Below are 19816 nucleotides of genomic sequence, written 5' to 3'. Positions count from 1 at the left end.
GACTATTAACAAGACAACCCACTAACTTTTCACTAAATCTTGTGGGCCTCTGACTGGGCCAACATATTTTACTAAAAGGGCCACTGTTGGGCCTTGCCACGTGTCGTCGTTTCATAGGCGCGTATAGTCCATTGGATGGGCGACACCTGTCATAATGTAGAGCTGACACATGGCTTTGTTGGCGAATGAGAATCCGTCACGAGGAAAATCACCATTTGGTTGGGGCTGTCAACGGGTATCGGATCTGGAACTTGACTCGATAGCTTAAGGACGGTCCGTTAGGGTGGCTGCCATGTGTTCGGTTACTCTTGACGAAAACACTTTCATGACACGCCATTTATCACCATGGAAGTGAAAATGGATTATTGCCATGTAACACATCCCCGACAACGCAGGTATGACTATCTTGATTCTGCCATAAAAACGTCACAGATGCATATGGGTGACAGAAAACGTGACCTACTATGATAAAGGCGTATCATCACATATTTGTCTTTTTTGTAGTGTTCAGGGATGAATCGAGAGAGGCCATTGTACCTGTGAAGAGGATCAAGGTGTGAGGCAAAATAGAAGAATGCATGAATACACACAGGTGACTTTGGAAATAAAACAGTGACCCGAGAGAAATGTAAATACTTCCTTAACATATTCTTTGGGTGGGATAAATGATTTTGAAATTAAAATAGTGGTCCAAGGGAAATTTGTACATACAAAGAAGTTTGCACAACTAGAGTCTACAACAATTCCACCGATCGAGATAAAACACAAGGTCACCCTTCAAAGATTTGTATGCGAGGGAGATCTACAAACTGCATACAATGAGAACCCTAAGTTTTTATGGATCAAACATGCAATATATATCCACAGAAAAATACCGCGGATGAACACTAATTCGCGATGGAATGAAGACCCGTGTTCAGGATCCCGTAACATAGCTTGGTGAAGAGGTCCAACTATGGCGTGCGGGAGGAGGATGGTCCACGATGGTGAGGAAATTCGTCGGCGGCGTCCTTTCTGGCAGTGAAGCGGCGAATATGGCATCGACGAAGGAATCAGAGCGGCCGTGCTCGGTTTGGTGTTAGAGAGAGAGAGAGAGAGAGAGAGAGAGAGAGTAACACGAGGAGTCCAGAATCGATCTGTTGGCATAATCGGGACGGGGTGCCCGATCCACGGAATTAGGTCAGGGCATGAGAGGGAGAAAGTGAACTAAAACATCCAGTAGAAGTACACGTCCTTTCAAAAGCCACAATAGAGGTATGTAGATCGTTGGCAAGATCTGTGTCACAGAGGATCAACAGGCTAGAGGATAAAACGTCATCAGTGACGCCTTTGCAGGCGTGCTCGCAACCCGAACATGGCACACGCATGCTGAGCGTCGTGCGTGTTCAAATGACCACGAATGCAAACCAAGACATGTCTAACACCTTGCATTAAATGCAAAAGAAGACTACCAACCATAGATCGCCACAGGTGTACGAATCCTAGGCGAGGAATTGTGTAATTCGGTGCTACGTGGGCTCTAGCCCACGTATTCGACTTATGTTCCCACATATGTAAAGTGGCCACTGTGGTGCCCCCCAGGCTTATATAAAGGGAGGACCACGACCACCGAGAGGGAAGAGCTCAACCAGAAGAAAAAGATACACACCAGTAACAAGGTCGGGAGTAAGATAGCCACTAGAAGGATGCTCGGGAGCGTAGTCTAGGCCATCACATGAGCCCTAAGCATACCCAAGGCTCATCCGAGCACGTCAAAGCTTCCCCGAACATACCAACAAACCCGAGTGTATCTAAGCTTCATCATACGACCACCATCAACCAACCACAAACGGGAAGTAGGGTATTACGTCACCGTGTGACATGAACCTGTATAAACCGTGTGTGTAAGGCAGTTTGTTCGCCTTGGTAATGGGTTTACTTGGTACTCCCTCCGTAAACTAATATAAGAGTGTTTAGATTACTATTTTAGTTATCTAAACACTCTTATATTAGTTTACAGAGGAAGTACATCATTGGGGTAGTCTAGATCATTAGATTTAGGTGATTAAGGGCTCTGATTACGGGGTATCACTTATGTCGATACAACATTGAACAACTTTAGACCGTTAGATGCAAGTAATCGTACGGCTGGTGTTATATGGATCCAATCCTACTCGCGCTTTTAATATTAGTGGAGATGGATGAGGATGAAGATGGAGATTTGCTCTAATTACGTGGAAAAGCAACTTTTACAGGTTTTTAGTTGCTGGAGATGTAGTGTGCGCCGTAGGGAATTGGTGGTGCACGAGTGGCATGGAGCAGCGTCCAAAGCCATGAGCACACTACAAGGCTCTTCACTCCAACAACCCAAGCCAACCAAAACGAAAGCGGAAAAAAACAAACGTTCCACGCACTCCAACACTAAACACCAACGCTTTTCTCTCTCTTCACTCCTCCCTCGCTTCTCCATCTCCGCCTCCCTCCCTCCCTCCCTCTCCCTCCTCGCACCAAAATTCCTCTTTTTATTTCACCTCACGCCAATCCTTACCGTCCTTTGCCCTCGCGTGCTCTCCTACAACCCAATCCGGGCTGCTGGTCCTTGGATGGACTCGGGTCTCGACTAGCTATAGGCCCTGCTCGGCGCGGAGGGCGCGCGACACTCACTCCTAGGGTTCTTGGCCCGGGGCTTCTCCAATGGTGCACCGCCGCTTCTCCTGGCCCTTCGGCGGCCAGCGCGCCTCCTTCTGTGGCAGCTTCACCGGGTGGGCCGCAGGGACTCGATCTCGGTGCCCAGAAGCTGGATCTTTTTTCCATTGGTAATACTGATTTCATCTTCTTTTTCTTGTCAGCTGGAGGGAGTGCCCCATGGGGCTCGTCGGGACTGAGTTCCAGGTGGTGTTCGATCTCCCACCAGGGCTTTATCAGGTGCGTTATGCTCGAATTGCCTAGATTATGCTCGAATTGCCTAAATTACGCCCGCTCCTCGCTCCGATTATGTATTTGTGTGCTGTTGCACTGTTTATGGCTTTGCTGCTAGGCTTGTTAGTTACGATTGGCGTGCTTGTATGTATGAGCTATGGTGTTTTTCAGACAAGCAGGATCGAGTTGCTTGTCGGGAGGGCTTATCGTGTTGATTTTGTGTTTGTCCCTGTGTCCATTTTTTCCTGTCAGACGGGCGCATGGACGGCAATGCATCTATAAGGTTTGTTGCAGTAGTTGAGTTGTGGTGGATGGCCATCGAAGGTGCTGGCTCAATGTATTGTATTCGAGCATGAATGAACGGATGAACAAGTGAAGTAGTTATCATTGACACACAAGTGAGAATGTAGCCGATCTTGGGTCGAGCTATTTTATGCGTACAAGCTGTATCCATTTTGCCAGTAGCAGGGAGCTGTCATACAGATTTTACAGTTAGTGAGCTTAACTGGTGATCTGACGTCAATTGCACGCAGTGATTAAAATCTGCATATGGATGACGAGTGGTGGTTTACTGATGTCAGATACCTTTTGACTGTTATGCTTCTATGTGACCCTTTTGCTGCTTTTGATGACTGTCTTGCAGTGTGGCAGGCAGTAGCCGTATGAAAACTCTGGTTAGACATAGGATCACAAGGGCTAGGTCTGAAATAATGTACAATTGGCCTACAGTGATTTTGTTTTGTTTTGAGGAATGCCTAACATAATTGATGTCTTGTTTGATAACATATGCTACTGATGTTCTATGATTGTAGGCCCTGTGCACTAGCAGATAAACCAGGCATGGTCGTAATAAATGACATCTTAGATCTAGTGCCAGATACATGCCATATTTTTATGTCGAACGCTGGTAGCTAACAACTTCTGATAGTACCGCCACTCGTCGTAGAGCATGCTGCCAAAAAAGCGGGAAATCAAAAGTTGACCTGTTACATTTACTATTTGGAGTTTGAGGGGAAATACTGTTATTTCAGCTGCACCATTGACATTCCTAGTTTTGCACTTTGACCTGTACAAAAATTGTAAAGATTCAACTTGCCCTTTTTCATGGTTTGAAGTCTTACCTGTTTCAAAGCCATAGACATGCGCATCTATCTAGTGAACTTAATAGGTAGGGAGTTATTAATCTTTAATGCTAAAAAATGAATGAGGACAAGAAGCTGTTCCATGTCTCCATAACTCCAGACAAGAAGTTGGAGATGTTATGTAACGGGCTTAACGGCTGCTCTAGATTTGAGTATACAACATCAATGCCTGTAATGCCGTTTGTAATTTGCAGTATGTTGTGACCAGGTTTCCTTTTTTGCCATTTATTCCATCTTTTCTTGAGTTATTACTAAGCCTCTTTTCTGCTGGAAGCTATTAATACTTGAATTGTACCAAATTTGTCTGATTTGCCATGCATTGACATCCCTTTACCTTGTTACTTAGCAATCCATAAGATCTTTCAAAATTATTGCCTAACTAATTATAACCATGGAATCTTTCGCATACTCAATATTGGGTTTTGTATTTTGGCTGTTTTGCTTCAAGATTTAGCACCTTCTATTTCTGCAAATGCAGCCAAGCATGACTCTAATTATAAAGCCCTTTGCTGCTATTCTTTTACAACTCACTCTTATGTAATTGTAGGAAACATTGCGTTTATGCAGCAAATTCACTCACTTGTTCTTGAACATTCTACCATTTATCCCTATAAAGCTGTCAACTGGTGGCGGCGGTCTGGCCACCTTTGGGCTATGCCACCTAATGGATCTGGCAGAAGCAGATATAGTTCGTCGGATCTGGCCCAGATTTATTTGAATCTGTAGTCTGTAGCAATATGGGCATTGTGCTAGTGACGTTCCCAATGTGATTCTTTATAGTTCCGTTCTTAGGTTAGGAAGCAACTCAAACATGATCTTGCGCTGGTAATTTTTTTGCAGATAGTATATTCCTTCTATGCTTTCCGTACCAGTGCCCCACTACTTTCGTACAATATTCTCCAGCTTCTGTGTTTTATTAATGCATATGCTTACATTGATGTGGTCTTTTGCTTCAATTCAGTACCGCTTTTTGGTGGATGGTGTCTGGAGATGTGATGACACAAAACCTATTGTACGTGATGAATATGGTCTGATCAGCAATGAAATGCTTGTCACACTTGTGGAGAATAATACACACCCGGCTGTACAGCTAGAGCCATCTCCCATTAGAAGAATGAATTTGGATGAGGGTACTATCTTGACAACAGTACGTGTCAAAGTTCCAAATTTTACTTTTTGTCTTGCATAATTTGTAGACTCTCCTGAATAACTAATGCTTAATTGTGTACTGTGCCATAAATCTCCATACAGATGCCACCAGAACCACCATCTCGAAACCCGGGCATGCAGATTGCAGTTTTCCGCCATCGGGTCTCTGAAATACTATTACATAATACCATATATGATGTTGTTCCTGTTTCTAGCAAGGTTAGGCTCTTGTTTTATGATCAACACTTTGTCTTTGACCATGCAATAATCAGTTTTCACATAAGTATTTCAGATAGCAATTTTGGATGCTCGGCTTCCTGTCAAACAAGCATTTAATATTATGCATGATGAGGTATGTGTTTGCAAGAACTGCTATGTGTGCTTTTGTTTTTTTTACTTCGTTATGTCTGAACTTCCCTGTGTTGGATCATCATGTTATTGAGGAATTTTAAAAATATTCTTGGAACAAGTACCCTCATCATTAGCCGCAAATCCCATCCCGCCCTATATGTTATACAGTTATCCAAATTCTATACCAGCAGACATCTCCTTTATCTTTACCCAGAATAACACAATTACTATCACCACTGTACCTCCATTTAGTAAGGTAATTTAGATGAGAAAAATTATCATTTACTTTTCAAGGTTCTATTTGTGTTGGTATTTGTCCTGGTGTATTCATGTATGGCTTGGTCCGCTAGCCAACATGTGATTTACCTTGTCAATCAAATGCCATAAGAGTAGTACGCAATTAACCTTTTCTTGTTTTAGGGCCTTGCTTTGGTTCCTCTTTGGGATGATGGCCAAGGAACCGTAACAGGCATGCTAACTGCTTCTGATTTTGTATTAATTTTGAGAAAGGTGAGATCTCAATTACTGTATTTCTTCCTCTGTCAGTGAGGTTTTTACTAATTCTCATATCTGCAGTTGCAGAGGAACATTCGAGTTCTGGGCCATGAAGAGCTTGAAATGCATTCAGTTTCTGCTTGGAAAGAAGCAAAACTGCAGTATTATGGAGGGGCTGATGTCGCAGGCATGCAAAGAAGGCCATTAGTTCATGTATTTTCCTGTACATTTTCCAGGCTTCTCTCATCTGATTAGCTGTGTAAACATTCTAAAGATCAGCATTGGCAAATAGGAAAAACTAATTATATGCCCAGAAATATAATGCTACCATCATTTTCCAATATATGTCAATATCGTTACTTGAACATTCATATTGACTGATCTACCATTCATTGTTGGGATTCTTTCTGCTAACCCGGGATATTGTAGAATGGGGCCTGGGTATTCCAAAGCCTAAATTCCTCCACATCCAAACATGCCAGATAGTTTGAATCTTCTGTATTTGCAGGAGTTGAAAATTGTTGGAATCACATTTTTTTTAATTCTTTTTTATCAGTAAGGTGAAATAATAATTGTCCTTTTTCTTTTTCCCTACAATGTCTTTCTTCAGGTTAAGGATTCGGATAATTTAAGGGATGTGGCACTGACTATAATACAAAATGAAATATCTTCAGTCCCTATCTTTAAGTCCTCGATGGATATATCAGGGATACCGTTACTTAATCTTGCAACTCTTCCAGGGATTTTGAAATGTACGGTATTTTTTATGAGACTTTGTTCTCCTAGCTAATTTTACCTGCATCTCGATTTGAGCTTACCTTTACCTTGATGATGTATTTAGTTCTTTGCTCAAAGCTCCAAGAACAACCAGAAGGTTATCCCATTTTGCGAAATCAGATTTCCAGTATTCCTATTGGTACATGGTCGCAGCATACTGGAAGGGCAAGTACTAGACAGCTTAGAACATCGGGACTGAGTGCTCCTCTAATTACTTGCCTGGATTTTCTTCTGGAAGGTACCATATGAATGACATTTGAAATGCAGATAGTCATGTTATTTTCCCCAGTTGATCCATAAGAATATGGCGCGGTGGTTGTTGGCTACATAATCAAATTAAGTAGGTGACTAGTTCCCTTTTTTTGTGGGAATAGGTGATCAGTACCTTGAATAGTGCAGGTAATCAATTTCAAGTGAACAATCAAGTCTGAAATAAATGTGCCCAGGACTTGTACAAAGGCTTCTAACACGTGTCATCATTGACTCATGCAGACATCCCATTAGTTGTCATCTTTTGCAGTGACACATTTGAGTTTTTCCTGTTAACTCTAATACCTCGCCCTCCTGAATTATAACCTCTGTCCAGAAATAGATGAGTTTTACAAAGTGAGCAGTCAAACTTCCTAAGGACTAATATACTAAAAAAACATTTAGGCTGGTTTAGACAAAAATGATACATTTAGATTTGTCATGAGAAATACATTTATCCTGCAACAGGTTTGGATTTCCCCCCTAATACATCCACACAAAATATAACGGTCAAAGTTGCATATCGGAGAATCGTCTATTTATGAATAGATGGAGTACCCATTAAACACTAAACAACAACAAACAACAACAAAGCCTTTAGTCCCAAACAAGTTGGGGTAGGCTAGAGCTGAAACCCATAAGATCTCGCAACCAACTCATAGTTCTGGCACATGGATAGATAGCTTCCACGCACCCGTCCATGGCTAGTTTAATGGAGTACCCATTAAACTCTCAACCGAGAAATTTGGACAGCTATATTTGTAAAAGAGTAAAGTACCAGAAGCCCTAAAACTATTTGAGGGGTGTCAGATTAGTCCTGATACCATGAAACATGCATATATAGGTCCTAAAAGTTTGTCAAGTGTGTCACCCGCAGTCCTATCAGTGTTGCATCAGCTTTGACTTGCATGCGTGTTAGGCCGACCACTGTTATGTGGCAATATTTTGCACAAAACCCACCATAAAGTCCACTCTTCTAATTTTGTGGCCCCTTCCCTTCGCACTCGCTCTTTCCCTTGGCTTCCTCTCCACCTCCGACAACCATATTCTAGCGGTGAATGTGGCGCAAACGCAAAATTGGCAGCGGTGTACTTGAGCTCGTACCCAATATGTTCCACAAGGTGTCCTACATCTACTTCCTCGACATGGCACAACTAGGTCCCGTAGTTCCTCTTGTTCTTGCCGTCTACGGCCATTGTGTTACTGATGCACTCATGTTTGGGTGGGCACATCTTGTCATATGCAATATAAACCACCAAGCGCCTCAAGTTCTCCCCATCGTCTCTATAGACCGCATCAGATGACGCGACGACAATGCTCTTCACAATCGATGCCACCTTACAAGTTGCGCCACTATTGTGTTCGCCGTTGTCGCCACCGGCAATCAGGGTAACCGGAGTATGCCGAACCGATTCCCCCCACTTAGAGGAGCACCACGACGCGCCGAACACATCCTCACCACCGACTTGTCGTCATGCGTACAACAACGCTTCAATAGGAATGTTTGTCCCCGACTTCGTTTCTCGAGATGCTGCCCCGATCTCCGCCAGTGGTGAGTTCTAGCTCGATTAGTCTGGTGTGTGCCTTCCTCTCTGCCCCCTCGTTATTTCCCATCGGTCAATTTGATGGTGTCGTTATTGTAGCTCCGCATCCACATGCAATGCACGTATTTCTATTCGTTCCCTTTTGCTTCCATGTTTCTTTGTCTTGTTTTTTTCTCGCTTTGTGCCACGCTAGTAGCCTATACACGAGGATTGTAAGTGTTTTGTGCAGGTTGGACAGGATCCGCTCAGGTGGGGAGGTGGGCAACAGAGAGGATGCGTGCAAAGAGGAGGTGCCACAAATTAGAAGAGGGGACCTTTTACGGGGGTTTATGCAAAAAGCTGCCACATGCCAATGGTCAACCTGCCACGCGTGCAAGTCAAAAGCTGATGCAGCACGGATAGGACTGCGGGCGACACACTTAGCAAACTTTTAGGACCTAGATGTGCATTTTCATAGTATTAGGACTAACTTGGCGAATAGTTTTAGGACTTGTAGTGTATTTTACTCTTTGTAAAATACAATAATCAGATTTTAGTTGTTGGATTCCTGGAAACCTGCCATCCAGCAATCCACATAGATGACGTGACACTACTTGAAATGCTTAAAAAAATGGGACTCATCTTACGAAGTTGAGGTTCTCTATTAAACGTGTTCCTTTTTAAACGGCACGTGCGAGATTTTACATCATTATGAAGTAACTGCTACTGAATCTAACTGTTACATTTTTTTTCATTCTACAGATAGAATAAGCTCAATTCCTATAGTTGATGATAATGGATCCCTTCTTGATGTCTACTCACTCAGGTATTGATATACTGCTATTACTGTCCTGCACTTTTGTATTGATATACTCAATTAACCATGCTTGATGAAGTTGCCCACTGGGGCTTGAATAAACACTGGTTATCTTTGTCTGATGACAGGATGCACCCTAAAACAAGAGCTTGCTCTTAATAATTCTGGTCATTAATTGTCACCCAACAGTCTAACAGTAGCAAAATCACAGCTTTGCTTTTGGAAAGGAATGCAGATTTTGTTATATGCTAAGAACACATACTGATTAGCTGTTGCTTATTGCATTTGTATTTGAGGATTATGGTGCAGCATTACTAAAACATAACAAACTTTCTGGTCATCAAACCATGTGCATCAAACTAATCTTGGTCAAGTATACCTACAGGTCACTCTTTATAAATATTACTAGGTATAAAGTATGGTGCAGCATTAAAGCTTAGGCAAGTATACCTACAGGTCACTCTTTATAACTATTACTAGATACACACTATTATCTATACCAATATAAGAAGACCGAAAGGGGGCAGATCCAACTAATCTTGGTCATCAAACCATGTGCAACGACCTTGATTGCTCCAATGATGAGCGCTCAACATGTTTAGTGTGCAATCAATATCATACCAAATGTTAACATTAGGACTAACCATGTAATTAATACTACCTTTCCTAAAAACATATCCTACCTAATACATCAGCATGCAATAATATCCTACCTTTTTTTAACTCTCAATTAATACCCTACTTGATATCAATGTGCATTGTACGTACGCATTTACTAGTACTCCCTCCGGTCCTTTTTACTCCGCATATAAGAATTGTCTGAAGTCAAGCTTCATAAAGTTTGACCATATTTATATGAAAAAATATTAATATCTACAATACTAAATTTATACAATATGAAAACTAAAGTCATGATGCATCTAATGTTGTTGATTTTCACATTCTGAATGTTGGTATTTTTCTCTATAAATTCGGTCAAAGTTTACGAGGTTTGACTTCAGACAAACCTTATATGCGAACTAAAAAGGACCGGAGGGAGTAACTACTAGTACTAGATACACACTGGCCATTATTATAAATGCACTGTCTGTATACTATTTGGTGCCTTTTCGATCGTACTCATGTGTCTATTCCCTTCACAGCAAGATAAACATGGCCTATTTACCACATTTTTCATCGGTCATGGATTTCTGAAAAATTATGTCTTGTGACTAAATTTCTGGTTAGGTTGACTGGGTTCATCTGGATTTTGAGAGGGTGGTACTAATTATCTTAGTGAAGTTATTAGAAAAGGAGTTGGTAGACCTATCATGTTTGTCCTGGTGGCACTTCTGCTTGTTTTCTGATCAGCATCCTAAGCTGCTAAAGGATAAAAGATTCCTAAATGTGAATTGCATTCCTCATTGTACACTGCACATCAGTTGTGTGGTCCATTTGGTAAGATTGATGAATGGCTGTGAGGTCAATAGTCCATGCATGTAATGTGGCCAACTGGCCGTGTCTTGAAAGTTGAAACTTTGAACTCTTTGCTTCTTTGGTCCATTTGGCATAATCTTGGTTTATTTTTGCTGATAAATTTGGTGTCACCGGATATCCTATAGCGTTCATCAGCTAATTTATATCCTTTATATCTTTCACATTTGGCCCTGTTTCAGATGTTTTGTATATGATGTTTCTGAAAAACTGGAGTCGATATACCCAAGCAAAGCATCAGTATCTTTAGAGAAAACGCCAGGATAGCTGATGTGGTTATCTTGCAACTGCCCTGTTCACTCAATTTAACACTCAGCATTAACCTGTTTCTACAGTGATATCATGGCTCTGGCGGAGAATGATGTTTACGCTTGCATTGAACTTGAGCAATTGACCGTGGAGAATGTATGTTCCCTTCATCTTGCTTTGAGCCTGTATCCGTTACCTTCTTTTGATATGCATAAATTTGGACTCATGTGCTTCTGTGATGTCCGTTCTGTTACATAATTAGATGACACAGCTTGAATGTTGTGATGTTGGTTCATCAAATGTGAAGAGGAAGAAAATAGAACATGAAGTTATCTGGCCAGGCTGATGTCCAATGGCTCATTTATTTGTTGCATTAATAATTGAATGATTGAATCAGTGAGTTCAATGGTCCATAAGTCCACTTGAAACCAGGGCATACGCTCAACTGCACAAATTGCTATGGTTCTTGCTAACTTTTCTGTATATATCCATGCACTGCATTTTTACAGTGTATTTGTTTTCTTTGTGATTATAATCCAACTCTATACTGAACCCTCTTTTTAGGCTTTGGAGCTGCAATATCAGGTGAATGGGCGGAGACAGTGTCATACCTGTTTGAGCACGAGTACGTTGCTCGAGGTGTTGGATCAATTGTCTGTTCCAGGTACTAGTTTGTGAGATAAAAGCGCATGCATGTAGGGAGTGAGTGAGGATTGCATTTTACATGAGATCAGTCTATAAAATTGATGATTTCTAACATAAATTTGACAGATCGGTTTGAATTTCTGACATCATGTATGTATCTTATCAGGGGTGCGGCGGCTTGTCGTTATTGAACCGATGACTAGATTTGTGCAAGGAATTATCTCATTGAGAGACACAATAACATTTCTCGTTGGATAACATTTGTGTAGCCATTTCATACATGAAAGCCTGTTGTATTTGATTGGGACAAAATAAAAATGTTGCTTTGGCAGATGCAGGAGTTGTTCATATCTTCCATTGTGTTTTCACTTTGAAACTTACAATATCATGAATTATGCACAACTGAGCCTTCGTGGCAAGAATGCCATGCCTTGGAAGCATGAAGAACGGACCGACTGAATCAGTACTGCCGCAACCTTTTCCTGCTTTGCTGATCGGAGTGCTTCAACGTACTGTTGAGGCTTGGCTACTGTAAAGAAGGGGGAACAAGCTCAGATTGAGATTTAAGAGCTACAGAATCATTTTGAAGATTTGATGGAAATCATGGGGCAGGTTGAATTGTTCAGTAATGACATGGGGCAGGTTGAATTGTTCAGTAATGAACTATATGTTCTCATGACATGGTATGATTTCTACTGATGAGTTTCAGACAAAGCCCTAGCAACATCAAGAAACTGGATATAGATTTGAAAGCATGTGAAATCAATCGGTGTGCGTGTGTCGGTCATTGAGAATTCATGATTCTCAATAGTCGCTAACCTATTGCAATCTTGCTGACAACAGTAAGAACCAAGCTATGTTTCGCTCTAATGGTGTGTAGATCAGTTTATGTGCTGCTTGTTTTGAAAAGGAATAGAGGTCGTGATTGGTGTAATGGGCTACAACGAAGACCCGAGACCTGAGAAGAAGTTTGCAAAGAAGGCAAGGAGCGCACGGAGAAGTGCATGGATGAGTGACTTCATAACTCGTCTCGATTGCAGTATGCGTGCTTCTCTTCCATCATCTTTTAAGCATGGACTAACCGTTGTCTGTAGCGCATGAGTTTCTGCGACACCGATAGACCTGAACTACTCCCTCCGTCCCAAAATAAGTGTCGCTGATTGAGGGAGTATAAAATACCTTGAGGGAGTATAAAATACCGACGAGACCAGGTGAGTATTGTTCTGGCGGCAGGGAAAACATTAAGAACAGAGAATAGCTAAATGCATGAATTCTAGGCTGCACCTAGCTGCTAACCCATTTTGAGTATGCATTGTCATGTTCACACTCGCGTTTTGCAGCATAAAGTTTGCAACGCAAAGAGGTCTGGGTCTTGGACTCTTGGAGAAGAGAGTTAAAACTATATGTGCAGTAAATCTTAAAATAATGAAAATTTCACAACGATAAGTTGACGCCTTCTCACTATCTAATCATTGCTACTCCTAGCAGAGTATCTGTCCTCTTCCTGAGCCGATTTCTACTTTGCAATGGCGACCTTCTAGGTAGAATCTACTACACTCAGATAGCATGTTGCCGCGACCAACTCAGTATGTCTTATTGGTCCGTTGTAATGGAACTGCAACCAACATTTCTCCTACCAATCCTCTGATCCATCAGTTTCCTAACCCTTGCAACATCCTCCCACCTGCCAGCATCTGCATAGATCCCGGCCAGGACAGAGTATACCCCGCCGTCTTCAGGATTGAGCTCCAGCAAATGTCTTGCTGCAACCTCTGCTGCCTCCACATTCCCGTGCATTCGACAACCAGCGAGTATACCTCCCCAGACGTAAGCATCCCCTTTCGTCGACATCTTCTCGACCATCTTCATTGCTTCCTCAATGAGCCCGGCTCGACCAAGCAAGTCGGCCATGCATCCATAATGCTTAAGCTCCCGAGACACGCCATACCTGCCTTCCATCTCGGAGAAGATCCTCTTTGCCATGTCAACCAGGCCGGCATGGCTGCAACCGATCAACACCCCTAAGAAGGTGACTCCGTCTGGTCGAACCCCCTCAACCAGCATGCGGTTGAAGTACTTGACTGCCACTGTGCCATGCCCGTGCATTGCCAGCCCGACGATGAGCGCATTCCAGGTGAACACATTCCTCACAGGGCACCAGTCGAACACCTCCTGGGCAACCTCAACACACCCACATTTTGCATACAGATCAACAAGCCCTGTGCACAAGAACACATTCGGCCGGGACCTGCTTTGCATCACATACTCATGGACCTCCCGTCCCTTCTCTAGCGCCCCGAGATGTGCGCAGCATGACAGCACTGCAGTCAGTGCAACATCGTCTGGTCCCAATCCCTCACCTCTCATCCTGTCAAACAGCGCCACCGCCTCCTCCCATTGCCCGACCTTTGCACAACCGGCTATCACCGTGCCCCAGGACACGGCATCCCGCTGCGGCATCCGATGGAACTCCTTCATGGCAAGCCCCAGTCGCCCAGCCTTGATGTACCCGTCCATCAGAGCATTGTACGAGATGACGTCCGGTGTGGGCATTTCGTCGAACACCCTGCGCGCGGAGTCCGGCAGCCCGTTCTTGCCGTAGAGGGAGACGAAGGCGTTGGCCACGTGCGCGAACGGGAGGAGGTTGCGGGTTACCGCGACGGCGTGAAGGGAGAGTGCGAGCGGGAGGTGGAGGCGTAAGGAGGAGGCAGCGGAGACAGCGAGAGGGAGGGAGCGGCGGGTGGGGGGCACCGAGAGGCGGAGGAGGAGGAGAAGTGTGTAGGGGCCGCGGGCGCACTCGAGGCGGGAGTAGGCGACAAGGAGGAGCGTGTGGGTGTAGGGGTCGGGGAGGGAGAGGTGGCCGGCGACGACGGCGAGGGCGTGCGCTGCGAGGAGGCGTCGGATGGGGAGCCGGGCGTGCCGGCGGGGGAGGGAAAGGACGTTGGGGAGGGAATGGTAGGGTGGAGGGAGGGTTGGAGGTGGTGGCGCCATTTTCGCTCTGGTGGTTAGGGATGGCGGGCACTTGAAGATGAGACATTTTTGGGATTCAAATAATTCAAAAACCTGAAATTACCAAGTTTCATACAGTATACGGAGTAGAAAATATAAATTACCCGATCTATATGAACTGGAGGCGGAGGAGGGGAAAACAAATGAAGATCAGAATGGAGGTCTTGTATCTCCTCGGAGCAGTCACATGGAGGTTGCCTTGTTCTTGTTCTCTACGGTTATTTTTTTTTCACGAGAAACTTCCACTTTTGGGTGGTAGAAACTTGCAATCTATAATCCAATCCATCATTTCATGACAGTATAGAGGACATCCCGCTAAAAAAAAGTATAGAGAACATCAGAGAGATAGAGATAACAAAAATTACAACTAGATCCATATACAATCTAGCGACGATTACAAGCACTAGAACGAGCCAAAGGCGCACCGTTGTCATTGCCCCTCCCTCACCGAACCCAGGCAAGTCTTGTTGTAGTAGACAACCGGGAAATCGTCGTGCTAAGTCCCCACAGAACCTGTGCACCAGAACAACAATCATCGCCGATGGAGAGAGTCATAGATCAGAAGGATCAAACCTGTAAACACATGAGTGAAGACTAGATCTAAATAGATCCACCGAAGACTTGCACTGATCAAATCCCATAAGATCCGACGAAGACACATCTCCACACACCACAGACGACGCTAAGTACACCGTCGAGACGGGGGTCGAACGTGAGAGACATTATTCCTACCGAGAGACATCGTCACTGCCACATAGGCCTAACCAAGACATCGAATCTAATAAGGATAAGAGCGGGCTTCCTCCTACTGGTGGGGTCCAAAGTCCTCTGCACCTTCATGGCCTAAAGGCCACCGGAGGCGGGCAGACCAACCTCTTGTTCTCTATGAGGTCGAGGTCTTATACTCCAAATGTGTCAAGCTCTCTAATTTATTCTCATATGATTTGCAAACCTTATACCTGGTCCTAGTTACGACTTTATAGGGGCGAAACTAGATGGGAGGTATAGATTCACCAAGCCTTTGGCCTAAACCTCTGCAAGCTGACAGGTGCCTGGATATTCTGGGTGAATCAATCCGGACAATTCAGGTGCTAGGAGTTGTGTGAGTTGACTTGGTGTCGGCGGCTGGCAATGCAGGCTTAAGGACTTGTGTAGTCCAGGCCAGTGTCAGAGTGTTCTCGATTTCGGCCCGGACAATCCGACCACCTAGCAATGGTTGTACATTCAACGTATTGACCCTTGTGGTTGTGACGTATCATGTTGCAGGATTTACTGTATCGAGGGAGTGATACGAAGTAGGGTTATGACGCTATACTCAACTCTTTCCCGTGTGTGGATAGACGTCACATGACTAGATATTACTTATCTGCAGCATAATTATTGTAAGCTAGCCTAGACGTATGTTGTAAAAGAGACTAGATCGGTGATGTAATACTATGACGTGATGAATTTTGGTATTTCATCTCAACTATACATGTCAGCTATTGATCCAGGCACTGACACAGAAAGCGCAGAGATTCGAGACCTCTCTGGACCAGGTCGTGACATCAGCCGCTCAAATTTGAGACCCAGTCGATGCGCTGCCCTTTTTTAGAAGTTAAACCGGTTGGGAGTTTGGCTAGGTTCGGTTCTAGAGTTGTCGTGAACATGTATATGGATCGCCAACCAATTTGTGAATGAATGGTTAAGAGGATAGTGGTATCCCCAACTCACTAGAGTTCAAGTTCTAAACTTGACACCGGTGCTCGCATTTTTTTGAATTTATTTCAGGTTTTTCAACGATGTGCGTTTAATGGGAGGAGACGTCCCCGTCGACTTCGTCAATCTCAAAATGATGTGCCGGATTAGTCTCTCGAAGATGTTCATAGGGGTAGGATGTACGTGCGTGCGTCCATAAGAATTTGTGTATGTGCGTATGTAGGAATATCTACGTCTTACCGTGTTAAAAAACATGTCTATTAATCTTAGTCCTACAATTCGTTTGTGTCATCAATTGTTGTTGGCTCTTCCTTTTCTTTTCAGGAGCATAAACTCTTGTAAGACTTTCGATTCCAGTACACCGGTTGATGCAGAGGCGATATCCATTTCGGTTAGGTTCTTGTGGGTGCGGCTTATAGGCTAGCGCTGATTTCTGTATTTTTACAGTTGTTGTTTCTTCGTCGTCCCACTAATTGTCACCGCTCCATGTCCTGGCTTCACGGCGGCGGCATTAAATATTCAACAGAATTTGTTAACCGTTGAGATGTGATCCGACACCCGATACAGGGATCGCTCGCCATCTATTCGCGCCGCACCAGGGTTTCAGAATGGCATTCAAGACCGATCCGTCCCGACGTGATCTCGCCACCAAACCAAATGCAAACCATAGGAGAAAACATAAACACCTTTTTTTTTTGGCGAGAAAACATAAACACCTTCGTCCTGGTCGGACGCAGCGGCCACATCTCCGCTACTTCCTCTCCGCCATCTACTTAAGATCTTCAAAGGTTTTTCTTGCGATAAGGAACTGCAAAGGTGAGCTTACTTCTTCTGCTTCTGCAAAGGTGAGCTTACTTCTGCTGCGCTTCTCCCTCCGGCTTTGTTGAATCCAGAACCAGGAGAAACATGGCGCTGGATCGTGGGCGCAGCCGTTCCTGAGTCGAGGCGTATCTTTATGTGCAGAAGATGCCGACGCTGAGCATCACGGTGGACATGGGGTGCAGCCGCTGCAGTGCCAAGATCCAGAGGGTCCTGTCCTCCATCCAGGACCGAGGCAAGTTTGTCATCGAGAAGATCGTGTACGAAGATAACAGGGTGCTCGTGTCGGGGCCCTTCGACGCCGACAAGCTGACATGCAAGCTCTGGTGCAAGGCCAGCAACGTCATCAAGAACATTGAGGTCGTCAAGCCGCCGGTGGTAGCCAAGCCGAAGGACGACCCTCCCAAGCCCAAGAAAAAAGAGGAGAAGCCCGAGACCAAGCCAGCCCCGTGCAACCAGCTGGTGCCGTACGCGTACCCGTACCCGCTGCCGTACCCATCGGCGTGGCCGTGTGGCTGCGGTACGTCGTGCTGCGAGGGCCACTCCAAGCCACCTCCTCCGGCGCCGGCGCCCACGTGCCAGTGCCACTCCTACCCGCCGTACCAGCAGCCGATGCCCATGCCGTGCACGCCGATGGTCATCTGCGAGGAGAGCCCGCCCGCCTGCGCCGTCATGTAACTGCGTGTACGTCCCTGCTCGACGGTGTACACCACCTCTTTGAAGCCTCCATGTATCCAGTCCATGAGTGATTTGTTTGTAATTCTTTCAACATATTTCCTTAAACGTCTTCGAGCTTAATGCTGTCTGTCGAATAAGTGAGCGTTGTATATATGTTGCTTAAGGAATCAGGAAGTCCCAAGCAGCCTAGAGCAATTTTCACCTTGTTCAAAAATCCTTTACTCTTAGAATTTGAAAATACAATGCCTTGTTTTACAAAGTGTAATGCATTTCTTTCACCACTTAAATTACAATGCCTACCCAGGCCGACTGATCTAAATTCGGAGAGCCTGAATCTGGAAGCTGATGATCTTCATGGCATTGATCCTGGCATCCCTCAGGAGGGCGTTAAGGCGGCCATTGATGCTAGGCTAGGTGACAAGGCCCCGGGACCTCACGGTTTCACGGGCATTTTCTTCAAGAGATGTTGGCACATCATCAAAGACGATTTCATGGCAGTTATCCACCAGTTCAGTAACCTTTAAATGATGAACCTACACTGGCTTAACCCAGCCAACATTGTGCTATTGCCAAAAAAGGATGGGGTGGAGAAGATTGGGGATTTCGTTTTATCCATGCTATTGCCAAGATCATAGCCAAGGTGTAGGCGGTCCGTCTTTCCCCATTCATGAACAATCTTGTCTCCAAATACGTGAAGTGCTTTCATTAAGAGGAGAAGCACTCACAACAACTTCATGTATGTCAGAAACCTAGCGAGACGGCTACACAAAAATAAGACCCTTTCTCTGCTCTTCAAGATCGACATTTGGAAGGCCTTCGAATAGGTGTTGGCGGTCCGTCTTTCCCCATTCATGAACAACTTTGTCTTCAATACACAAAGTGCTTTCAATAAGAGGAGAAGCATTCACGACAACTTCATGTATGTCAGAAACCTAGCGAGGCTGCTACATAGAAATAAGACCCCTTGTCTTCTCTTCAAGCTCGACATTCGGAAGGCCATCGACTCGGTGCGATGAGAGTACATCCTTGACCTGCTACGTCGGCTGGGCTTCCTTCACCGCTTCCAGGAGTGCGTGGCGGATCTACTTTGCACTTGCTCTTCATGCGTTCTTCTTAATGGAGTTGCAGTGCCTCCCATCTACCATGGACACAGGCTTAGACAGGGGTACCCCCTCCCCCTTCTCTTTGTCCCGGCAATTGACCCACTTCAAGGGGTTGATCTGGACGCCGCTACGAGTCACAACCTCTTGCACATGGTCAGAGGACGACGCCCGGCTGTTTGTACCTGACTTTACGCGGATGACGGTCTTTCTCACGCCGACAAAGGAGGATATACACAACCTTGCTATAATTCTTAAATCATTCAGCGACATTATCGGGCTAGCCACCAATTTCCAGAAGAGCTATGTGGTTGCCATCCGTTGCGGGCAGTTAGACCTTGATGACATCCTCCATAGCATCCCTGCCGTTCGGATGTCCTTCCCAATGAAGTATCTTGGGCTCCCCATCTCCATCTGGCAACTGAAGAGGGTGGACCAACATCTTGAGGACAAGGTTGTTGCAAGACTGCCTCCCTTGCAAGGAAGAAACATTACCACAGTCAGATGTTCAAATTGGTGAAGTCAGCGCTCACTTCTCAAGTCATCTACCACATCACACCGCTCGTGACCCCCCCTAGTGTTCGGCAAAGTGTTAACAAGATTGAGTGTGCCTTCCTGTGGTCGGCTAGAGCGAAAACTACCGGTGGGAAATGCAAAGTCAACTGGGAAACCATCTGCCGCCCTACTCACCTTGGTGGACTCGGTATCCTGCATTTGGGAAATTTGTGAGGGCTCTCCGTCTGC

General features: G+C 44.7%; 3 protein-coding genes across 6 annotated transcripts; 2 read left to right on the top strand and 1 right to left on the bottom strand.

Annotated features, from left to right (window-relative positions):
• Positions 1-2353: 2353 nt before the first annotated feature.
• On the top strand, positions 2354-12099 carry LOC109774549 (sucrose nonfermenting 4-like protein). Of its 2 annotated transcripts, none has more exons than XM_020333285.4 (13): positions 2354-2741; positions 2829-2904; positions 5002-5187; positions 5292-5408; positions 5482-5541; positions 5961-6050; positions 6123-6248; positions 6646-6787; positions 6877-7050; positions 9347-9410; positions 11210-11279; positions 11688-11787; positions 11935-12099. In XM_020333285.4, exons 1-13 carry the CDS (start codon positions 2674-2676, stop codon positions 12024-12026), a joined length of 1365 nt encoding a protein of 454 aa, XP_020188874.1. In that variant the 5' UTR covers positions 2354-2673; the 3' UTR covers positions 12027-12099. The 2 variants fall into 2 exon arrangements, with proteins under 2 accessions (XP_020188874.1, XP_020188873.1); XM_020333284.4 differs by having other exon boundaries at positions 6117-6248.
• Positions 12100-13361: 1262 nt separating this feature from the next.
• On the bottom strand, positions 13362-14759 carry LOC109774559 (pentatricopeptide repeat-containing protein At5g61800). The gene has a single exon (XM_020333300.3). The coding sequence runs from the start codon at positions 14757-14759 to the stop codon at positions 13362-13364; it is 1398 nt and encodes a 465-aa protein (XP_020188889.3).
• A 2309-nt stretch (positions 14760-17068) lies between these two features.
• Positions 17069-18186, top strand: LOC109774550 (uncharacterized). Of its 3 annotated transcripts, none has more exons than XM_020333288.4 (2): positions 17069-17320; positions 17442-18186. In XM_020333288.4, exons 1-2 carry the CDS (start codon positions 17084-17086, stop codon positions 17970-17972), a joined length of 768 nt encoding a protein of 255 aa, XP_020188877.2. In that variant the 5' UTR covers positions 17069-17083; the 3' UTR covers positions 17973-18186. The 3 variants fall into 3 exon arrangements, with proteins under 3 accessions (XP_020188877.2, XP_020188875.2, XP_020188878.1); XM_020333286.4 differs by having other exon boundaries at positions 17439-18186; XM_020333289.4 differs by having other exon boundaries at positions 17147-17291; positions 17439-18186.
• The last annotated feature ends 1630 nt before the right edge of the window (positions 18187-19816 follow it).

This window comes from Aegilops tauschii, chromosome 2, assembly GCF_002575655.3.
Source record: "Aegilops tauschii subsp. strangulata cultivar AL8/78 chromosome 2, Aet v6.0, whole genome shotgun sequence".
NCBI lineage: Eukaryota > Viridiplantae > Streptophyta > Magnoliopsida > Poales > Poaceae > Aegilops > Aegilops tauschii.
Note: the sequence above shows the minus strand (reverse complement) of the source record. Positions and strands in the feature narration are given on the sequence as shown.

Bases quoted from the DNA above. Each gene is read 5' to 3' on its own strand.
- LOC109774549 (XM_020333284.4), top strand. From the start codon at position 2,674: ATGGTGCACCGCCGCTTCTCCTGGCCCTTCGGCGGCCAGCGCGCCTCC. The intron at 5,542-5,960 runs GTATGTGTTTGC...TTCTTGTTTTAG, and splicing joins TTAATATTATGCATGATGAG to GGCCTTGCTTTGGTTCCTCT. The intron at 6,788-6,876 runs GTACGGTATTTT...TGATGTATTTAG, and splicing joins TCTTCCAGGGATTTTGAAAT to TTCTTTGCTCAAAGCTCCAA.
- LOC109774559 (XM_020333300.3), bottom strand. From the start codon at position 14,759: ATGGCGCCACCACCTCCAACCCTCCCTCCACCCTACCATTCCCTCCCC.
- LOC109774550 (XM_020333286.4), top strand. From the start codon at position 17,084: ATGGCATTCAAGACCGATCCGTCCCGACGTGATCTCGCCACCAAACCA. The intron at 17,321-17,438 runs GTGAGCTTACTT...CTTTATGTGCAG, and splicing joins CTTCTTCTGCTTCTGCAAAG to AAGATGCCGACGCTGAGCAT.